Raw genomic sequence first — 21,116 nt, 5'->3', positions numbered from 1 at the left:
CTACTCGGATGGACACTAGTATACCACACACACATACATTGTACACCTGTATTTTTACAGAATACAGCACACGTACACCAATCAGGCATCACATTATGACCTTTCTATCAGAACCAGCAATTTGAGCTACAGTTTTTCTGTCACGGTCTGGCTGGCAGACTGTGGGGATATGGGGGAATGAGGACCCAAAACGCATGGTTCTGCGATGCAAACAGTGCACTTTATTTACAGTGAAGGCTGTAAACACAATAACTCCCCGTTGCTCCCTTGAATCCCGTGTGTGTGCGCTCGTGCTCCCCGCTGTTGTGTTCTCGCACACCCTGTGCATGCTGCTGTTCTGGTCCACTCTTCCACCTGGGGGGGAAACCACAGAAACAGCCATCAACACCAACCCTGGCGGGAGCTCCAACACTCTCCTAAGTAGCTCCCCCGACGAGCCCTGATCACCAACAGGTGTGTGGCAGGAACTTCAGGTGTGGCCAGTCCTCCTGCGGGGCCACACCCGTCAGGCCTGCATGTGGCTGTTCTCCATCCTCCAGCCACACCCTGCCTATACATATAATGAGTGGAACACAGACTAACACAGCATTGTGCAGAAAGACACACACATCACCAAATAATAACGATAATAATAATCATCATAATAATAATAACAACAACAATAACAACAACAACAACAGTCAAAACTGCTCACGGACCCCCAGTCCTCCAGAGCCGGGTCTGTGAAATTTTCAGTAATTTGAGCTACAGTGGCTCGTGCTTTGGATCGGTCCACATGGGCTAGCCTTTGCTCCCCACATGCATCAGTCAGCCTTGGCTGCCTATCACCCTGTTGATGGTTCACCACTGTTCCTTCCTTGGACCACTTTTGATAGATACTGACCACTGCAGACTGACACTGACACCCCACAAGAGCTGTAGTTGTGGAGATGCTCTGACCCGGTCGTCTAGCCATCACAGTTTGTCTCTTGCCAAACTCTCTTAAATCCTTACTCTCGCCCATTTTTTGTTTATAACACATCGACTTTGAGGACAAAATGTTCACCTGTCCCCTAATATAGCCCATGCGCTAACAGGTGCCATGATAAAAAGATAGTAAGGACTATTCACTTCACCTGTCAGTGGTTATAATGTTATACCTGATCGGTGTATGCACAGGTTGTGTAAACAGGCCATGGTCTTATCAGCCTTTTTTGCTGATAAACTCTAAACAAGCTTCTTTGTGTGTTCATGTTTCTGGGGTCAGCCTCTTTAATTTCCTCGCTGCTCATTTCCACTGTATCCATGATACAGTATGAAGACAAAAGATGCACTGCATCGTATTTCTTTTCGTGTTGGAGCTTGGGGGGAAATTAGGCTGAGTAATTGAGTATAAAATATGAGCACCATGTGAAATTTCCCAAATGGGTGATTCCAGGTGCCAGCTGGGATAATTTACTGTAAATTAATATAGAAAAGAGAGAAAAAAAGAACTGACTCCAAGTGATCTACTAAACAGTAAGTAATAATTTTTGCATAATTATCACCTCCAGCAGCCTTTACATTAAAATGAGTTGAGCCATGGATTTTCCAATTGAAAGCATAAATAGCCACTTCAGGTGGTTATGGTAGGTAATTTGGTAACACTTATGATAACAGTGATGCATTGTAACAGCAAGTAGTGATAAAAAACATATTAAAATGCAGTAAGATAGTAAATGAAGTGCTATAGCATTACATCACCATTGGTTTAAATTATAAACAAGAACAAATATGCAACAGGTGTAAGTGCATACCTGTGCAATATGACTGAAATGTCAAATTATTCAAAATCGTAATAGCTTCATATTTCAGACATATGCATTAGTTCCAATGATTTCCAGTGTTCATGGTCTATCTGCATGTCTGTATTTGGGCTCCTTGGGGAAAATAATTTCTACTAAATGAAAAATCTGAACAAGACACTTCAAAAAAATGGAGAAGGATACAGACAGAACAGTGACAAAATAAGAATGAATCACAATCGAGCTGCCGCAGTAATCAGGAGGTACAAAATGAGTACAGTGCAGTTTATCACAGTAGCTGTGTGGCTCTGCTTTTAAAACGATGTCAGCGATGGTGCACCTCATGAGCAGTCAAGCCCCATAAAACTCTGGGGAAGTGCTTCAGTCTTGGCACAAGAGAATTTTGTGACAGCTCAAAGTATGCGTGTAAATGTGAAGATGTAAAAGTCTTAATATCGGAAGTACAGTTTTTTGGTCAATTCAGATTCAGTACATTTCTTCAGCTCAGACGGTGTCCAGCATGTTTGGTGTGAAGCTCCAGTAAATGCTTAAGAGGTGGGAGTGTGATAATGTAATGGCTATTTACATTTATAGGCAGCACCACAGGAGCCTGTGGGTATACCAAAATAGGGACTGACTGACTCTCTCAGTCTCCAGAAACCTGACAGGAGAGGAATATTCCAGCTTGTTAACAATTCAAAGCATGTGGCTAAAATCAAATTATGGCTGGGCCACAACCATTTGGGGTTATTTTAAAGAGAAAAGTTGTGCAATAGGAAAAAACGCTTTTGTGTGCGTTACTCGTGTCCTCCATGCTGAGGGGGATTGAATCCATCATTAACACTCTCTGTGCCAATGACAAAATATCACAGCAATCAGTGTTTTTACATTGTGGATTAGTGTTAAAAGTTGAACTTTCTGCTTTTTATTTTGATATAGAGTGCTTATCAAATTTATTAGACCACCAAAGTTTATGCTACAGCTGTCCTGAATTAGTATTGGTGATTACCAAAATAATTTCTTTATGTTTCAGTAATGGTTAATCCACCTGTATGCACAGGCTCTAAACTGTAACCCTGCTCACTCAGTTTAAAAGTAACATGATTAGTGGAAGGTGAAACAATTGTGGTTCATTTATTCCTGTTTACTGTATGAAACAGAGGAACAGGTTAACATGTTAATGTGAAGCCATTATTACACACGCTGCCCATAACTCATGTATGGTAACGTCGTTCCTCTCAGGATGTTTTTGCACTGGACGCTGACTGTGCAGACCAGTTCACTTCATTTATCTTTTGATATGAAGCCCTGCTTTACATGTGCATCTCATGCCTGAGCTGATGTCCTTCTGCTTGAAAGTAGACAGCTGGCAAATGTACTGTGACATTTCATTTTTAAACCTTTCACAAACAACGGGCTGTTTGACATTAAATTAATACCATTTGTTGGAATTTCAACAGCATGTGCGCTCTTTAGTTGAACTGATCGTTTTTTTATTTGAAATGTTTCACGGTGCAGAAGAGTATTATTTATCTAAAGACCGTAAATATTTAGCTGTTTTTTCTGGTTTGAGTTTTCATTTCACTGGTGTAAACTTTCCCGGTAAACATCTTGACATTAAATAACTGTCGGCTGACCGTCTCTCCTCAATATTTAATCTTGGTGGAAAAACGGCAGCGTTGGCCTCTGAGATATAAGTCTGCCTTCAACATCGTCTGGAGTAAGAGAGTCAGAAAGAATCCACAGAAACATAAAGATCAGTGGAAGAAAGCCAAATTAAAAATATTTGAGCCCATGAGCATGACAGGGGCCCAGTCCTTAGTACGTGCACTTTGCAGTGTTTTGCCATCATACTGCCACCAGTTTTTACCCTCAAGATAACATTGCTGTCTCAACCATGTTTACTGGGTTTCTGATGAGACTGCCTGCAGTCTGTCTGCCTCCATTTCTTTCCATCACACAGCAGTCGCTCTCTTGTCTGTTTGCGTGTGTGTTTTTTACTGTCAAGCACACCCTTGCACACCTTCTATAATAACACCACCATTTCTAGCGTAGCTTTCCATAGCAGTTTGTCACAGTTTCTCTCTCTCCAAACCTCCTTGTCATTTTCCGCCTGTCACATCGTTCTTCTCTGTCATATCCACTTTGTTTTGCTGGGATTGCATCAAATCTTCCTGTCACCTTGGAAGTTACTGACTCATACGAAAGTCTGAAGGTCTGAAATGTTTTGAATCGAGCAGACTTGTTACAATGCAGTCTTTGTGTGTCTTCTACCACTGCATTTCATGTTGCAGAGTTAAAGAACTTGTATAGCAGTGCTTTGGTTCCTAGATTTCTTCCAGTCACCTGTTGCATTAAAAATAATCTCATGCTGTGCAAAAGGCATGCTCTCTATAAAGACCACTGTTAAAAACAAAAATGTAGAACTTGACAGGACACCAACTGCAAACCCCATATAGTACTTGTATTGTGCATTATTTTTAATCCAATGACATTTCATCGCTGTGAGGCTTTCTCAGATTAAGCTCTGTGACATGCTTAAATGCCTAGAGCCAGACAGCATAAATAATCCTGTGGCAAGAGTTCCTGTGGAAAAATGTAGAAGGACTTATTTGTGTCCTCTGTTTTACTGTTTGCGAGCATCAAAATGCCAGAAATGATTTAACTTTGCATTTGAACTGGAGAATTTGAGCTCTGCTGGTAGGTTCTATAATCTTGCTTGTAGTCCATCAGCATTGTGTTAAGGGGATTAGCTCCTTGGTTTTGTTTAGGCCTGTGGTTGTTTAGAGTAGCTCTGAGTAGAGCCAGTGGGAGGCATGAGTGTTTTAATAAGGCTGGTTATAAGCCATGCTGTTCCAGCAGCTAAAACTGTGTGAGAGACAAGTGGGTCTCTGGTTCCCATGAGAGAAAAGACAGAATAAAAAGAAATAATGAGAAGGGGTGAGAAAAGTCTCTTTTTTTTGTATGATTTAAGTATTTCAGCTTCATGTATGAAATAATGTGAGCTCTAATTCATTATGCAAAAGATTCATCATGCAAGTGTAATGAGCCACACCAGGATACAGCTTAGAGTTCATTTGCAGCTGCTCCAGCTTTCAAGACATCAAGAGAAAAACTTCCAATTCTAAACATCATTAATTCAACATACAGATTCAACATACAGAACTGCAACAGACTTCTTTCCTGTGGACAGACGAGACCAAAGTAGAGATGTTTAGCCATAGTGCACAGCACCATTTTTGGCAAAAAATTAAACATAGCATTTGTGTGCAAAAAACTCATGGTGGTGGAGGGTGGATGATTTGGACCTGTTGTGCAGCTACAGCATGTGGGCACCTTGCAGTCACTGAATTGACTATGAGCTCCTCCCTACCAACGTATTCTAGAGTTAATGTGAGCCGATCTGTCCGAAAGCTAAAGCTCGACCCAATCTGGGCCGTACAACAGGACTGCACAGAGTCCTGTGAAAACTCCAATTCAAAGTTGTATATCGCATGTGTGTCTTCTCAGACATACAATATGCACCTATGGCTTGAATGGTTCGTGTAGTTGTATGAGTGTAAAGTGTAAATTCCAGATATCGTCTAATCCAGTTATCCAAAAGTGCACGTGACTAACATTTGATATTTTGAAACTCCTATTGTTCTTCTTCTGTAGCGAGAACTCGTCCACTCAGTTAAAGGTAAAGTTTGTATTTCACAAAGAGTCAAATGTCAAAATACCACAGTCTTCTGAACTATTTGCAAGTAATTGATTCAAGCGAACTCCTCCTGCCTCTTCCTAGGAGACATTTAGCAAAGTGAAATTGCTTGCTTTGCAAGGCTGACCCAACACATCACTGCGGCCTGAATATTTCTGAAAATGATTCTTCTGGAGATTCCTGCTGTTGAATGAATAGAAACATATGTTAAGATTCAGTTAAATCCTTACATCTCTTACTGTTAGCTGCCATCAGACAGTAGCTACACAGATGAAGCGCCATTAAGCTACAGTAAAACCTACTGAAGGATGAGAAAGACGGAGGACACTGGAAGAAAGAGGAAGAAAATGATAAGATCCCACAGACATAGGAGGCATTTGAAAAGCAAAGACAGCAAATTAGCAAAGAGGGCGTGTATCCTATTGTTCACCATGCAGTTGTCTTTACGGTTAGCTTAGACTAACCCCAATAATCCCCTGCTGCCCCTTGGCATGTGTGTTACACAATATTATTCTCATACAAAGATGGTCATTCACACACATGCTTTTTTTTGCGAGCCGAGGAACATGTAGCCCGAAGCGACGGCTCTCTCCCAAAAAAAAACAAGGAAAAGAGCTGTTAGTGAAATTTGCTAATGAAGCCTGATGAACATCTTCTTCTATTATACTCCTCTGCATCCACCCCTCAGCTTGCCTCAAACTTTCAGTTCCTTTCCTCCTGTTTCACTTGGTTCCTTTTTTCCCTCCCTCTGAATACATTTGGGCTAATTGTCTGCTGCTGATTGAAGCTTTCACAGCCTTCTCAGTGCTGCTGCTGCTGCTGCTTAGAGTGGAAAAAAACGCTTGAGCATTTCGGTGCCGCTCCGCTGCTTAATATGCACCGATAGCAGAGGCAAAACCTTTTAAAAGAAACTTGTCTGACAGGAGAAGACTAGACTGTTAATTAGCAAAAGATATCCCTTTCTGAGTACACAGGAACTAATAGCCTCATGTCACAAAATACCTTTAATGTTTGAAATATAAAATTGTCTATTTGGGTGTAGAAGAAGAAATGATGCTTTGTTATATTTAGGGAGGCGTTAAGCAAGTCTCTACATGCTTGAAGAACAGTATGTTGGTGTAAGATTCTGAAAATGTGTTACACATCACTGACAGTGTGCAGGGATGCAGTAAAAATACTTGTCAACTGTGTAACTTCTAGAGCTAATGAATCTTTTGTCTCTATGCTATCCTTGTGATGGACATGTGCAGTGTGTACCTTATCTCTTGCTCATTGTCAGTTAGAACAGGCTCCAACTTGTGTCCTGCTCCAAACGGATAAGCAGCAAGAAAAGAAACAGATGAAAATGGATGAGCAGTGATGGTTCACTCTTTGTTTTACTGGACTCCTCTGATTCTGTTTTGAGTTGAAGAGGAAGGGATTGGTTGAGGCAGGCATGCAGGCAGATGGACGATAGCTGTTATCTCTGAAAACACAGCCTGCCCATTCTTTATCTGCCATTTTTTCCCAATGTCTGGCTTCACAATCCCCCCTTGACACACGTACGCAAATACATTGATGCACATCCAGTCAAGTAAGTGGTGGGCAGATGCGTGAATTAAATCCTACTGTTAATAGGTTTCTTTTAGATTACATTTAGATGATGCTTTTCCATCCACGAACAATTCTACTTTAACCCCATTTTAAGTGGTCAGTGTAGGAGTTTATCAGGAAATCTAGGAAGTACGGTTCTGCACAAAAAACGGGATAAAGGTCTGTGTTTGTGAAGAGCTAAACTATTTTTTTGTGTGTTTTTTCCTCTCAGGGCTCTGGTATTTATTGCCCATGGAGCTGGGGAACATTGTGGCCCATATGATGAGATGGCACAGAGACTGAAAGAACTCTCCTTGCTGGTATTTGCACACGACCACGGTGAGTGACAAACACGTAAATCACAGTGCTGTTTTGCATCCATGCATTTACACATATGGCTGCCTTCATTTTTTATCGGTAGTTTGCACGCAAAGCAACTGGCACAGAAAATCCATCACTAAGGAGAACTAAGGCTATCAGGGAGAATTAATTAGTTTTCATTTTCCCCTGTTGTTCCACGGCACTGCCTCTCTGCTTTGTTGTTTTAATGCCATGTCGAGGAAAACTTCACATTCAAGGCTGGCTGTAATAATGAAACTTGTGACTTGTGGTTTAGAAACATCCAACTGACCTCTTGGCAAAAGAAAAGAGCCCACACAAGAATCAGACAAGACACAGCATGCTTTAGGCTTTGGGTTTCGGTTTAATGAAACAACATCTCTGTTAAAGATCACCCTTAATAGCACTCTCGAAATCTTTTCATTAAGGAAACTATGAAACTCTTGCGATAGATAGAACTGCACAGGCTTCAAATTCCCATGTTGACATCCACAGAAGGGCCGTTGTTAATGGAGTGAAAAGATGTATTTGGTACTTTAACGCATTCTATTCAATCAAAAATCATGAAGACTTTCCATAATTGTTCATCAGCTGAAAAGGCTGATTGAGTGGATTCATCAAAGTTTAAAAACTGACTCATCATGGTACTAAACTGTGAACTTTTTGAGTAATATGTGGACTGTGAAATGACACACAGAAACTGGCTATGGTGGTGCTTTAAATTAACCACCAATATTTTGAAATTTACCTGTTAAACATTATGCGCCTAAATGTTGTGCCTTTGAGAAAGACGCCTGTAATTGTGTAGATACACTGTGGGTTTGGGTTTACTGAGGTCAGTAAATCTTTGCTATAGACTGAGACATCGCCACATATACTTAGGAGCAGAAGTCATAAAAAGAACTTCAGGAATCACTCACGTAGTGACTTGGTCGGGGGAAGTGAAAGCTTTTGGGATTTCCCTGATCAACACCTTTGAACATTTACGGCACATTTCCACCCTTGTTTGAAACGATCAGTTGACAGACTACAGTGACCACCTTGGTTGTCCATCCATCCATTCGCTTCCGCTTATCCTTTTCAGGGTCGCGGGGGGCGCTGGAGCCTATCCCAGCTGTCATAGGGCGAGAGGCGGGGTACACCCTGGACAGGTCGCCAGTCTGTCGCAGGGCCAACACACAGGGACAGACAACCATTCGCACTCACATTCACACCTAGTGGCAATTTGGATTAATCAATTAACCTATCCCCACAAGCTGCATGTCTTTGGACGGTGGGAGGAAGCCAGAGTACCCGGAGGGAACCCACGCAAACACGGGGAGAACATGCAAACTCCACACAGAAAGACCCCAGCCTGGTGTTGGAATTGAACTCAGGACCTTCTTGCTGTGCGGCAACAGTGCTAACCACCGTGCCACCGTGCTGCCCCACCTTGGTTGTATTTCCTCAAAAACAAAAGAAAAAAAAAAAGGAATGAACCCAGGTACACTTTGGGCTCCCAGTGTAGATACTTATATTTGAAGTCATAGTTGCAGAGGTGGAAAGAGTACTAAAATATTTTACTCAAGTAAAAGTACTATTACTTTGCTGAAATTTTTCTCAAATACAAGTAAAATTACCTGTCTAAAAATTTACTCAAGTAAAAGTAAAAAGTAGCTCATTTAAAATGTACTCAGAGTAAAAGTTACATAGTTACTTTTTTGTCAGCAGGAGGACAGGCTCTTCTGAGTAGTGCAAAAAAGACAATGGGATAAATCTCAAAGTAGTTGTTATTTAATTAAAAGAAAATCTTTACAAATTAAAGTGCAGTGGCAGTTAAACTGCAAGTCTATACATCAAAATGGATAATGGTCACCAAACCAACCAACTGTCAAAACCATATAATTCTTTTACATGAGAATGTGTTCTAAACTGTCAAATAAGAGAACAAGTACTGAATTGAGCTGTATGGCAGCTGCTATAAAAATGTGTTTTAATTTTTTAAACTTGGCCTTGCTCTGTTCATTTTGAGGAGCAATTCAGTTCAATTCAATTCAATAAAACTTTATTGATTCTGAAGGTTGACCCCGAAGGAAATTGGATTAAGGCTGCCGACCTTTGCCAGCACCATCTTACCCTTCTGACCATACGTACATTACACAAACATCACATGGGGAAGGCAGGTCAGAGAGGTATAACAATGGAAAATGCACAACATGAGGAAAGAGAAGGAGAAAAAAATAACCCAATAACAGCTTATGTCTTAACTTAATGTGATTAACTTGAGCACAGCCTTTTTGCTAAAATAAATGTACAAGTTTAATTTAACTTACCTCTACATGCTTGTGCAGGTTTGATGTGGAATTTTTAAAAGCTGCTAACTCGGTCTCTCTGGGCAAACACAGCGTACACTGCATAATATTTGTTTGTATATGTGTCTTTCTGGCTGCTGTTACAACCAAATTTCCCCTTGTGGGACAATTAAAGGATTATTCTATTCTATTCTATAATAAAGCTGTTGCCTTTCTTGCACTTGAAGCCGAAATGGTCCCTCACATCGGTTTCTTCGAGTTCAGGGTCAGCAGAATTCGACGGGGTTTCTTTTTTTGCTGGATCCGTACCACCGATGTCAGACTCCATCTTTATCGTGACCCAACGCCAATTTGTTCTACTACCCATCATTCCCTGCAGTATTTCCGAAGCGCAATGTTGGGGGGGGGGGGGGGGGGGGGGGGGTTTGTTTGTTCTTTTAATTTACTCAGTAATGGGTGTGATTGAAAATGTAGCGAAGTACAATACTTTTTAAAAAATATACTTAAGTAAAAGTAAAATTGCCGACTTGAAAAATGACTTTAAAAAGTACAAATAAACAAAAAAAAAACTACTCAATTACAGTAACGCATGTAAATGTAATTCGTTACTTTCCACCTTTGCAAAGTTGTTTTATGCAAAGCCATCAGAAATCCATGCCAGCAACCAATAACCAAGCTCAGAGGAATGCAATTCAGATGGATTTGACAATCTGGGAGCAGTTCTCAAATGGAACTGACTTCACCTTAAAAGCACTTGATATAGTTTATAAAGCATAATCTAGTCACTACATGTTCAATGTGTTCACTTAAAAAAGAAAATGTAAAATTCTTTCAAATGAAAGCTTTGGGTAGAAAGAGAAGGACACAGAGTGTTAGCTTTTTAGTCGATAGTAATTAGGTAATGGCTTGTTAGTCAGTAGTAATTAGATAAAGGGAAATGTCTGTCCCGATGCCTCCATCAACAAGGAACGATGTGCTCGTGGGCTAAATACAGCAGGGACGTTTAAATCCATGTGACTGTGCAGCAGTTGCCGTTGAACATCAGTCTGTGCACTCAATAAAACTCCATAATAACATAAAAAGAGTGAGAATGAGATGACAAAAAAGTCTCAGTGGCAGAAATGTGAAAATATTTACAGAGGTGAAGATCCTAATAAAGAGCTGACAGATAATAAACTGCAGTGAATGATAAGGACGGCTGAGGCTGCTCGCAGAGGAGCAGTTTGTTCAATGCCTCGCAGTAAAATGTCACACTGTTAAATGGAAAATACTGAACTGGAACAAGTCCCTGTAGACTCCAGTTTTTCATCTATTTCTTCCACATTTACACACACACACAGTGCCTTGGGCAGCTCTTGATAGAGTTCGCAGATGAGATGTTTCACTCTTTCTCCTTTTTTCTGTCTCTTGTGTTTTCTTTCTTATTGTGGGCCGGTAAGGTTTTCATTCATTCACACCCTGCATTGACTGGTGTTTTTTTTTTCTTTTTTCTATCTAGAACAGGCTGCATCTATTTTTTTTACCAGTTAACAATATTCACAGATCAAGCTGCAGATGGCTGTTGTTTCTTTGAAAGTTACTGATTTACAGAATGCAAAAGCAAAATGCAAACTTCAAAAACCAGCTAGCTAGCAAATATTAATAATAACCTTTGTAGTTCTTATTATCTTTATATGCTTTATTACTAGTGAGTGTCGATTTTAACCACCTTCCTGATCTGGATCTTAGATCTCTGAGAGCGTGAGATCTGTTGATCTGCCATGCTCTGGGGGCTGTAACGCTTACTGGAAATCGTTTATGTAAGGGGTATCTCTGAAGAAATGCTCTTCACGGCTTTTTGACTTTGCATCTCATAATGCAAATGCAGATACTATGATGGGCTGATAAAAAGGACCTCTCTCTCTCTCCTACATGAAAAGCTCAGTCGTAACCTGACTCATTCACTGCAAGTATCACAGGTTAGAACTTAAAGTCCACGATGCTGTAAACCATATTACTGAGGCAACAAGGCATTTTCAGATACTTATTGACTGGTTATGGCCACAGAGAGTCCAAAAGCCTGCTGTGTTTCTCAGTAAATGTGTGAGGGTTTGTCTCCTTCCCTGTCTGGAAATTTGCAGAGATGTGGGTAAAAAGAGCAGTGACACACCAGAGGTGGATCCCTCCACAGGAAAACAAAAAGTCATTGAAGCAAAGCAGTTTTCCATTTGTCTATACTTTGGTAAACAAGGGAAAGAAATTCCCAGATTCCCTGAGCTCGACAAAGGTTCTGAAGTTCTGAATCTATTTAGGTACCGTTCATAATTATTCTGTAAATGCCGTGCTGACATTCATTATTTTCACTCTCCTCTGATTCATAACTGTTTCTAAAATCTTTGTATGTAACATGCACATTTGTTCAAAGCAAAAAGGATGAGGAAATAGGACTTTTTTGGTGGTGGGGGTTGGTTGTTTTCTTTTTACCTGTTGCAGCTTTTGTAATGAAACGGTTTGTTGGATCTGAGTCCTGGAATGTTCTCATGGCCTTATCATAACCATCAGTTGTCTAAAAGGTTAGGTGTGTGCGGGGATATGTGTGTTTTCCAGGAATACCTGTTATTACCTGTACTAACAGAAGATATGGATTTAATGGGGTGAGAAGCCATTGAAAGAATAGAGCGGTGGTGGTTTACTGTGCATTGATCTCAAGTTTGCACCACTCCATCACTGAAGCTGTGATTGGACATTGATTTGCACACAGTGATGATTGCTTTTGATGCTATTGATGGACAGGAAAGCACTGAGGGTGAAGACGTGCTCTTGTACAACCCCTTTTCCAAAGAAGCTGGAATGATGAAAAACAAAAGGACAAAAAGACAAACTATCAGATGTTAAAAAAAAGGAAATATTATTCTTTTTAGAAAAATTGGGTGACATGTTTGGACTTCTTGCAGGCCACTTTAGCACCTAGATTTTTCTTTTTTTTTTACTATGAACCCATGCTGTGGTGATGTGGTTTGGCATTGTCTTACTAAATAAATAAACAAACCCTTTCCTGGAAAAGATGTTTTCTGTATTTCAGAGCTCAGATATATTGTATGTGTTTTGACATTCATGATAAGAGAGCAGCTGAGCTGTCAGGTGACCACCACCTGGTGGTGAGTTGGATCTTGTGGTGCAGAAGGATGCTGGGTAAGCCTGGCGTGCCAAAACGTTTAGTTTGAGGATGTGCTGCGAGCACATAGCAGAGGCCCCTACCCCAGAGATCTTCAACTCCCACCATCAGCAGAGATTCAACAGCATCCTGAGGGAGACTGTGGACATTGAGCCTGAATAGATCCACACCTCAGATGAGCTACAGCTGTGAGGGGGCATGTGCCTGCAGTGGTGGCCATTTCCGAATGAGATGCTGGACCCCAGCCATCAAGCTGAAAGAAAGAGTCCTGTCGACCTTGGTTGGTTGGAATTCGTAGAAGGTTGGAAGGTACCTGCAACTCAAGCCATGCGTGGCTTGTGCTAAGGAGGAGATTGAATATGATTTTCAGTCAGCCAAAGCGGAATCTGGTAAACTGTCCAACTACTCAGTAGGGTGGAGCTGCTGACCTGAAATGAAGACATTGTCGGGCAGTGGCGCTCTAGAATCCAACTTATATGCCTTTCGTACTGTCACGGTCCGCTGTGACAGACCGTGCGGTGGTGTGTATGGTGGACCCAGGTGCGAACACAGGTGAGCAGACGGGAGTGAACTTTAAACAAAAGCGAGCCTTTTATTGTGGCTGATGACAAGGTATACAAATACAGCAGGGATAGCGTGGCTAAACAGAAACCTAAACTGGGAATAACTAAGGTAAAGCTATGACTAAGAATGCAATAGACCGGGCATGGAAACATAGAGGGTGGAAACACAGACGACGCGACACAGACTACATGAAACACAGAGACTAAATACACAAGAGGGATGATCAGGGGAAGTGGCCACACATGGGAACACAGCTGACACAGATAAACATAACAAGACATGGCAGGAGTAAACAACACTGACGGGAGACTGTCAAAGTAAAACAGGAAGTACACAGAGGTGCAAACAGGAGGAGAGAGAGAGCACGGGCATAGTGGGCTGGGGAAACATGGAAATGAAACACGAGGGGAGATGAGGGCTCACAGATACATAGAGGGGCACACAGGGGATAAGAGTCACAAGGGGAAGTCAAATAAGGAACAACATAACAGGACAACTCAGGAAACATGACCTAAATAAGGAACGAAATACAAAAATACAAGGAACTGAGAATACTGGGCCCACATGGCCCAGGACCATGACACGTAGAGGATCAGGGACTGGAGTAGATGAGAAGCTCTTGATGCTGTGGGACTGTCTTAGATGACACACCTCTGAAATAGGACATGGAAGTTTGGGACAGTGCCTGTAGACACTTGTGTTCCAACTTGCTGGGGATTGCCCTGCCTACCTGGGATGGTCGCATGGGCCCTAGAGAGGAATGATGGCAGAATGTTCACATACTGTTCAGCATTTATGGTTAGCCAGGCCATGTAAAAAAACTACTCTTCTCATACCATAATGGATGCTTATATGTAGCCACTGAGTTCTAGTTTCATAGCCCTTTTCTTGCTTAGAGACTTCTCTGAATTCTTCTAATCCCATGTCATGTAGTGGTTATGTACATAACCATCCACCAATGCTCTGCAATTTTACAACAACAAAAAAGAAAGAAAAAAAGAAAAAAAAGAAACATCACAAACTTCTTAAAAGTGGTAAACCCGTCCACATGTTTACTTGAAAACATCTTGAAATTCAAAATAAGCATACATTTTTTGAATGCGTCCCATCTTTTTTGGAGTGTTTTATAGGAAGCATGCATTTCTAAACACTGACACACTTGCAACATTACAGAGCCAACGAGAGAAGGTGTGAGATGCACATGTGAATGTTTATTAGCTAGTGTTATTGGGTTGGTGGTTACCATGGCAGCCAGCCTCACCTCTCAGTTATTGGTGCGGAAAGCCTGAGGACAGCACATATATATAATATATGGATGTGCACATACATATTCAGATATTTTCCCTCCTCTCCATCTGTCAAGCTCGCTTCTATCATCTCTGTTTTCGTCTTTTCTTGCTTTCATCTTCTTGTTTGCCCCCTTTTCCCTCCTCTTTTGTCTTAAACCATCATTTTTTTCACTTCAACTCTTCCCCCATACTTTTCCTCTACTAGTCCATTTTATTCTTACTCTCCCTGTTTTTTCTGTTTCCCTTTCCATCATTTCCTTTATTTTTCTTTACGTCTCTCATCACCAAAGCAGAAGGCTTCCCCTTGAGTTGAATTGTATGTGGATGCAGTCAGTCCTTAAAAAGTTTAAGGAATAAATGTAAAACATATTTTTATAGTATGCCTGTGATTTGCCTTTTATTCTCATGCAGTTACCCTTTCAACAGTTTTGTGTTTAATTCAACTTGTTGAACTGCTATAAGCTATAATTCTAGGCTTATAATTACCCTTGTATCATGCTACTTTGCCCTCTTTTCATAAAAAAATTTGAAGTTTTCTTGTTTTTGAAGGTCTTAAATAATGTGTTAAACTTTCCTGATTCTTTCTTCCACAGTTGGCCATGGCCAGAGCGAAGGTGACAGGATGAACATTAAGGACTTTCAGATTTATATCAGAGACTCCCTTCAGCACATTGACCTGATGAAGTCTCGCCACCCTGACCTACCTGTATTTATTGTAGGCCACTCCATGGTAAGACACTTTCCATGAATGTGTGTCAGTTCCTGGAATAAACCATGCATGTCTTTGGAATTGTTTGCACAATGATGTCCTTGGCTTTTGTCTTGTTCTGTGTCCTGGGAGCAGTGTTGTCTTTTGATCAGGTTGGTTTTCCTGTTTTGTTTGGTGTTAAATTGCATAATGTGCCTGAGATCCTCATACAGTATGCTTGACACAAATAGAGCGAGAGAGCTGGCGAAAACCAATGTACAAGTCCCGCTCAAGCACATATTTGATGAGGCTTCCTGTGACATTTTGACACGTAAATGGGGAAAGTGTTCCTCGTCTAGTTGCATGGTTTACTGCTGCTCTGGACATGCAAGTCTAGATAAACTGGTTGTTGAATATCAGCAGAATCAGGCATTTTTTAAGTAGCAGTGATTAAGTAATATACTAAGTAAAATACTTAGTAACTTGCTACCTTTAATTATTAATTGACTTGCTAGGAGAACCGCTTACAGTTTTTCTGTTTAATGGTCAAACTTTACCTATCATCTAAAGTATAACAGACCAACAGTTCAGGGAAGGCTTGCGAAGTTCGCTGTTCTTGGTAAACCCCAGTTTACCTTTCACACAGTGCCACAGATTCCCGAGAGCCTGCAGCTGCTACGGAAAACCTCCAACAGGGCAGTCGCAGGTTCAGTGACCTGCTCAAGGGCAAATGTGGCTGCATGACAGACACAGACAGAGAGTGTTCACTTTCGTCAGTTTGCGTAGAAATCTTCTATTGACCTGCCTCATCATTGACTAGCTTATTTGTTATTATCCACTAATGAAACAGATTTACCTAGCAAAATGAAAGCATTACGGATTCCAGTATCATCTACATTACATCTGAATAGAAGCTAAAGCTAGCTGCTGTACAAGCAAGGAGCTGGTGCTAAGTAATGAGCTACTGGCTGCTGTATTTTACTTGCAGTCCTTCAGAATTATTCGTTTTGGGGTTTTTTTCCCATTTTAAATACAGCCAACTAACTTTCAAAACCCTATCTTAAACTTAACAGACCGTTATGCTAGCTGCTTGTCATTCTCGAAGCTAAACATATTACTCCTTGACTTGTTCTTATATTGTACTTTTCTACTCTGAGTGGTCAAAAGACTCTTTGCTACAAGAAAATTCAGTGAAATGCAGTATTAGTTGTTCATTTAACTGAACCAATTAAGCGTAGACCACTTGTTTTCCTCAAAGCTTATCCAGCTAGGCTTGAATATCCGGGCTAGTGCTAATTGAAATGGCAGTTCATTACATAGCTCACTCAGAGAAGCATAAAATCTTTAATTCTCACATAAACAGCTATGGCCAGTTAAGAATCGTTAATTGACTTCACAGTGGACTGTGGAGGGAGAGCTACAGGGTTTGAACTCCACACAGAAAGGCCAAACCAGGAGGTTCACTGGGCAGTGCACCACAAAGTTGCTCTACTTTCTTAAACAACGCTGACACATGCAAAGAAAAATTCCTAAACTAAGAATTAAAGCTTCGCTTTAATCCCTTGTTAACCGTAACAGTTAAGTTCAGCAGAAAAAGTTATGCTGGGTCTTCAGCTGGTTTAAACTTCAGTGCAGCGAACATGAAAAGAAAATTCAAATAGCCTTTACTGTGGCTCTGTGAATTCGGCAGACACAAAACTGAACCAGAATTCTCATTAAAAATAATTAGACAACGCCTGGAAAGCTTCAAGGCCAGCTTTGGAGCTATTTTTAACTGATTGGTTTATTCTGTTTTCACAGCCTCTCGTTGTTGTGCTCTGCGACCCAACTCTCAGCACAGCTAACAGATCACAAATGGTAGTGATGAGTTATATAATAAATGATTACTGTCAGTGTTTCTAGGTCGAGTCACTTTGTACTCCCGTGAACTTGTTTCGGTTAGATGAGCAAGTCGCTCCGATTCTGCATGCCAACATTTTTTATGCTTTCATATGTGAGGCTTTATGTTTCATAAGGAAACTGACATCACTCACTGAAGTCAAAATCTAAAACAATAAGTCCTTTGAGCATTGCGCTGTGCAAGTCAGAACGCTTCGAAACGAACCCAAGTATGCTTTCAAACATTTTTAGTGCACAGCTGCAGGTATCAAGCAGAGAATTGTGAGTTCATTGCAGAACTGTTTCGCCATGCCTTCCAGCAAAGCTCTACATGCTGGTGTATAAATACTGGCTCATGAAGCCTGTTTTTGTGATTAGGCCCTTTAGTTCATTCAGACAATCACTAGCTAAGTTCAGGATATACTTTTTTGTATTATTTTCTGCTATAAAGATTTTAATTGCTATGTTTTGCATCTAACTGTCCTCTATTAGAGATAACAGCTCCTCCTTCTTTGATGTTTTTCTTTTAAATAGGTCATATTTACTGTCGTCACTTGGGCCTTTAGTTGCTTCAAACAACATGCTGTTTAATTAATGGGTCCGCCTTGGCGAGCCATTTATGGCTCATGCGCTTCAGTGCAGTAGGACTGTATACAGACTGAGGCTGTGATGAAGGGATCTTAGAAGCACAGAAGTACATACTTTGTGTAAACTCCACTGTGGGATCCCAGGCTGAGGCAGAGTGCTTGTTTAGACAGCAGATTCTGTAAATATTAAGAGACAGCTGAGCAAAGTCACAGCAAAATCTCTTTCTTTTCCAACTTCTTTCTCTATTTTTCATCATCCCTCACTTTCCTGCTTCTTTTGGACTTCTAATAAATCCATTCAGTGTGTCTCCTTTGGCCTTTTCTGTTGCTGGCTAAGGATTATGCTTGTGTGTGTACACATGGACAGTTGTGGACACCCTAGATATTCTTCAAATCTGCCTGAGGGAAGCGTGTAAGTCTGTGCAGCAGGGAGCTTCTTGTTCCCCTTCTGGTGATGAAAATTAAATCACTCAGACTGAAGCAGACCCTACTTACTCATGGACATTGAAAATCATAAGACTCTTAAGTTATTGGTTAGACTCAGGTCCTTCTTTTTTTTTTCTTTTTTTTTGGTACCACCTGTGATAGCAATGGAAATGAAATCGACTGGGATTTATGTAGCTTTTTCTCATCTGACTGACTACTCGAAGCACAGAGAGGCCCCAGCTGGAGATAAACCTGTTTTAACTTTCTCAAAGGCAGTTTTGAGTACCTGGGCTTGTGTCTGTCTATCTGCATTGATGTCTATTGACAGCAACAATGCAAGAAACTAAACAGCAGGGGTGTCAAATATAAAGCCCAGGGGCTAGAATTGGTCTGACAAAGACTCCAGTCCAGCTTACTGGACTATGACCTCAATTATGGCCAAACTACAGTTACTACTACAAATAATTATTATGTGGAAAACAATTAAATGACTGAAAAGTTCCTATTTTTTCACATTTTTTTTTACAATGGGTCCACAGTAACAAAAAAATATCTGAATATTTTCTGTTAATTGTCAAAAACTTTCAGTTTTCTAATTACAGGGCAGTCTGGGCAATTAGCTTTTTCTCAATCTTTACACTTTTATGTCTTACAATTTAAGCCCAAAGAGTGATGCTGACAAAATAATTTCATTTACAACAACAGCATTTCAATGTTGTGTAGAAAAATGACATACTGTTATAATTGCTCTTCTTTTTCTTATATTAAGAAATCACCAGGATTAAAAATGCAGGTAAACTTCTGCACAGTGAAAGACAGAAAGGGTCCGGCCCGCTTAAGATTAAAGTGAGCTGTATGTGGCGCACGATGTAAAATGAGTTAGACATCCCTGTCGAACAGTCATGAAACTTCACAAGCGTAACTGAGACTTAACTAAAGCCAAGTTTGGAAATGACTCATTTGTGTTTTAGACCCATAAATACAAGTATACATGTAAAAATGAAGTAGTCACTGCTCTATGGTCTATGGGGGTGGCTGTGTTTTTGTGTAAAGACCACAAACATCGTCCATTTCAGTGACTCAGATCAGCTGAGGTAATACATCGCAGGCTGGAAGCAGCCACACCCATAATGGTGCACAACTTTTAGCTTGTGCTAAAATTTAATTAAATCAACTTAATGGTGTGAGTTATAAAAGTCAGCTTTATTTTTTTACCCCGTTGCTTGTTGCTAGACAACATCAGAGGAGTTTGTAAGTTTTTTTAGGTTACAGCTGGAACCAGAGGAAAATCCTAAAAAACACCCTGAAGATGAAGTCAGTTGTGTAGTTGACTGTGTAGTGTAGAAATGGGTGTGTCTGAGGTTTCACTGGTGTCACTAATGTCAGTTGGTCACTAGTTTCCCTTCCCATTTAGTTTCATATCCTTCTCCCTAGATATAACAGTTTTCAGGAAACCTGCCGCGGGTCAAGTGATGTGCAACTGTGTTTTTACAGGCCTCATTTCCCAGTTTCCCGGTGTTTTCACTTTGCATCCTGTTTCTATTAGTCTGTTCCTCTGCTTCTTCAGTTTTATAAATCTCTCAGGCCACGATGACGCAAAAACTCCAAACGACAACACAATAAAGACCACCTGGGTATTCTGCTGTGTGTGTTGAGAGGCTGCTCGAGTGATAACATCCTGTAATGTAGTCGGCAGAGTCAAGCTGCAGTGACGCTGTAAAGAAAGTCACAGTTCTAACTGATCAAAATGTTAATTTAATTTATAGTTATTCACAATTGAACCATGTTTTTCATAATATTTTATATTTTATTATATTTATTAAGACCTGTGAAACAGGAAAAAGTCTGTTAAATTTCAGATTCTTTGATCTTATAGTGTAATTTATGTCACAGTAGTCTGAAAGTGATTTGCGACCTACTGATGATCATATAAACCTCAGAACATGGGCATTTTTGTAGCGTGGGTTTAAGTTTTTAGTTCAAGCTATTTACAGCTTGATGAAAAAACTACCACAATTCATTTTCACAGTTTCCAGAACACATAAACATGTGTGAGAACTTTTAAACGTGCGACAGCAAGAACTAAAAAACACATTACGGTTGCAAATTTACACAAAACCAAACACTCGACTTTTTTCAGGGGCTCCGCTGTATCTCTTTTGGTTGAGCAGTGACACAGAAGTTTTTAGCAGTTTGTCCACGTTGTATCTGCTCGTGGGATGCTGTAAAATCCCTTCAGCTTTGGCGTCTTCCCACTCGTACTCATTTATTTCTTTCTCCATCAGTATTTCTGGCCGAGGCTTACTTGTCCTTCCTCTGTGACAGCCTTTTATGTAACGGTTCAGCAGTGCTTAGGAACTATTTGTTCAGCTTCTAAGCCCTCTGTCTCATCTCCCCTCAGTATCCATTACTCACAGTAAACAAAAATTCCCTTTGTGATGCACCGTGGCTTCAATAAAAACGCTTCTTCATTTCTAATCGGCTTGGAAAACTTACATATAATGGGTGACATTTTTTTAATGTGAGACATTAGTTCAAGTTAAACATCTCTTGGTGCACTCCCTAATTTGTCCTCTTGGCACCATTGAACAACACCATTGCATTAAGGGAATGTCTTCAGTTGTTTTTGTTGTTTTTTTTGTTTTTTTTTAGTGGTGAGTTCATACTGAATGCAACAGGTGTTCACTAATTGGCCATATAATGTTTATTAAGCCTACATCATATAATGCCGCTATTTTAGCCTTCTACTCCATAAAATGTCAGTGGTGTACTCTCTGTGTACACCATGCAGTGTTAGTGGGGCAGCTGTACAGTCCATATAATATCAGAGTGTTAGCTCCTTGGGCTATTTTTTGACAGTTCGAG

The 21,116-nt window shown here is 40.5% G+C and overlaps 1 protein-coding gene across 2 annotated transcripts in view; it reads left to right on the top strand.

Moving 5' to 3' along the window:
* Nucleotides 1-21,116, top strand: part of mgll (monoglyceride lipase) — a 44,656-nt gene that overhangs the window by 6,547 nt on the left and 16,993 nt on the right. For both annotated transcript variants that reach the window (XM_086276244.1, XM_086276243.1), the window contains 2 exons: nt 7,268-7,374; nt 15,266-15,402. In XM_086276244.1, coding sequence (XP_086132370.1) covers nt 7,268-7,374; nt 15,266-15,402 — 244 coding nt within the window. The remainder of the gene's footprint in view (nt 1-7,267; nt 7,375-15,265; nt 15,403-21,116) is intronic.

The sequence above is a fragment of the Aulonocara sp. 'chitande type north' Nkhata Bay genome, linkage group LG20 (genome assembly GCF_057382095.1).
Source record: "Aulonocara sp. 'chitande type north' Nkhata Bay isolate Kocher_YH1m ecotype deep benthic linkage group LG20, A_spYH_male_GT1.1, whole genome shotgun sequence".
Classification (NCBI taxonomy): domain Eukaryota; kingdom Metazoa; phylum Chordata; class Actinopteri; order Cichliformes; family Cichlidae; genus Aulonocara; species Aulonocara sp. 'chitande type north' Nkhata Bay.
This window is presented reverse-complemented; position numbering and strand designations above follow the sequence as displayed.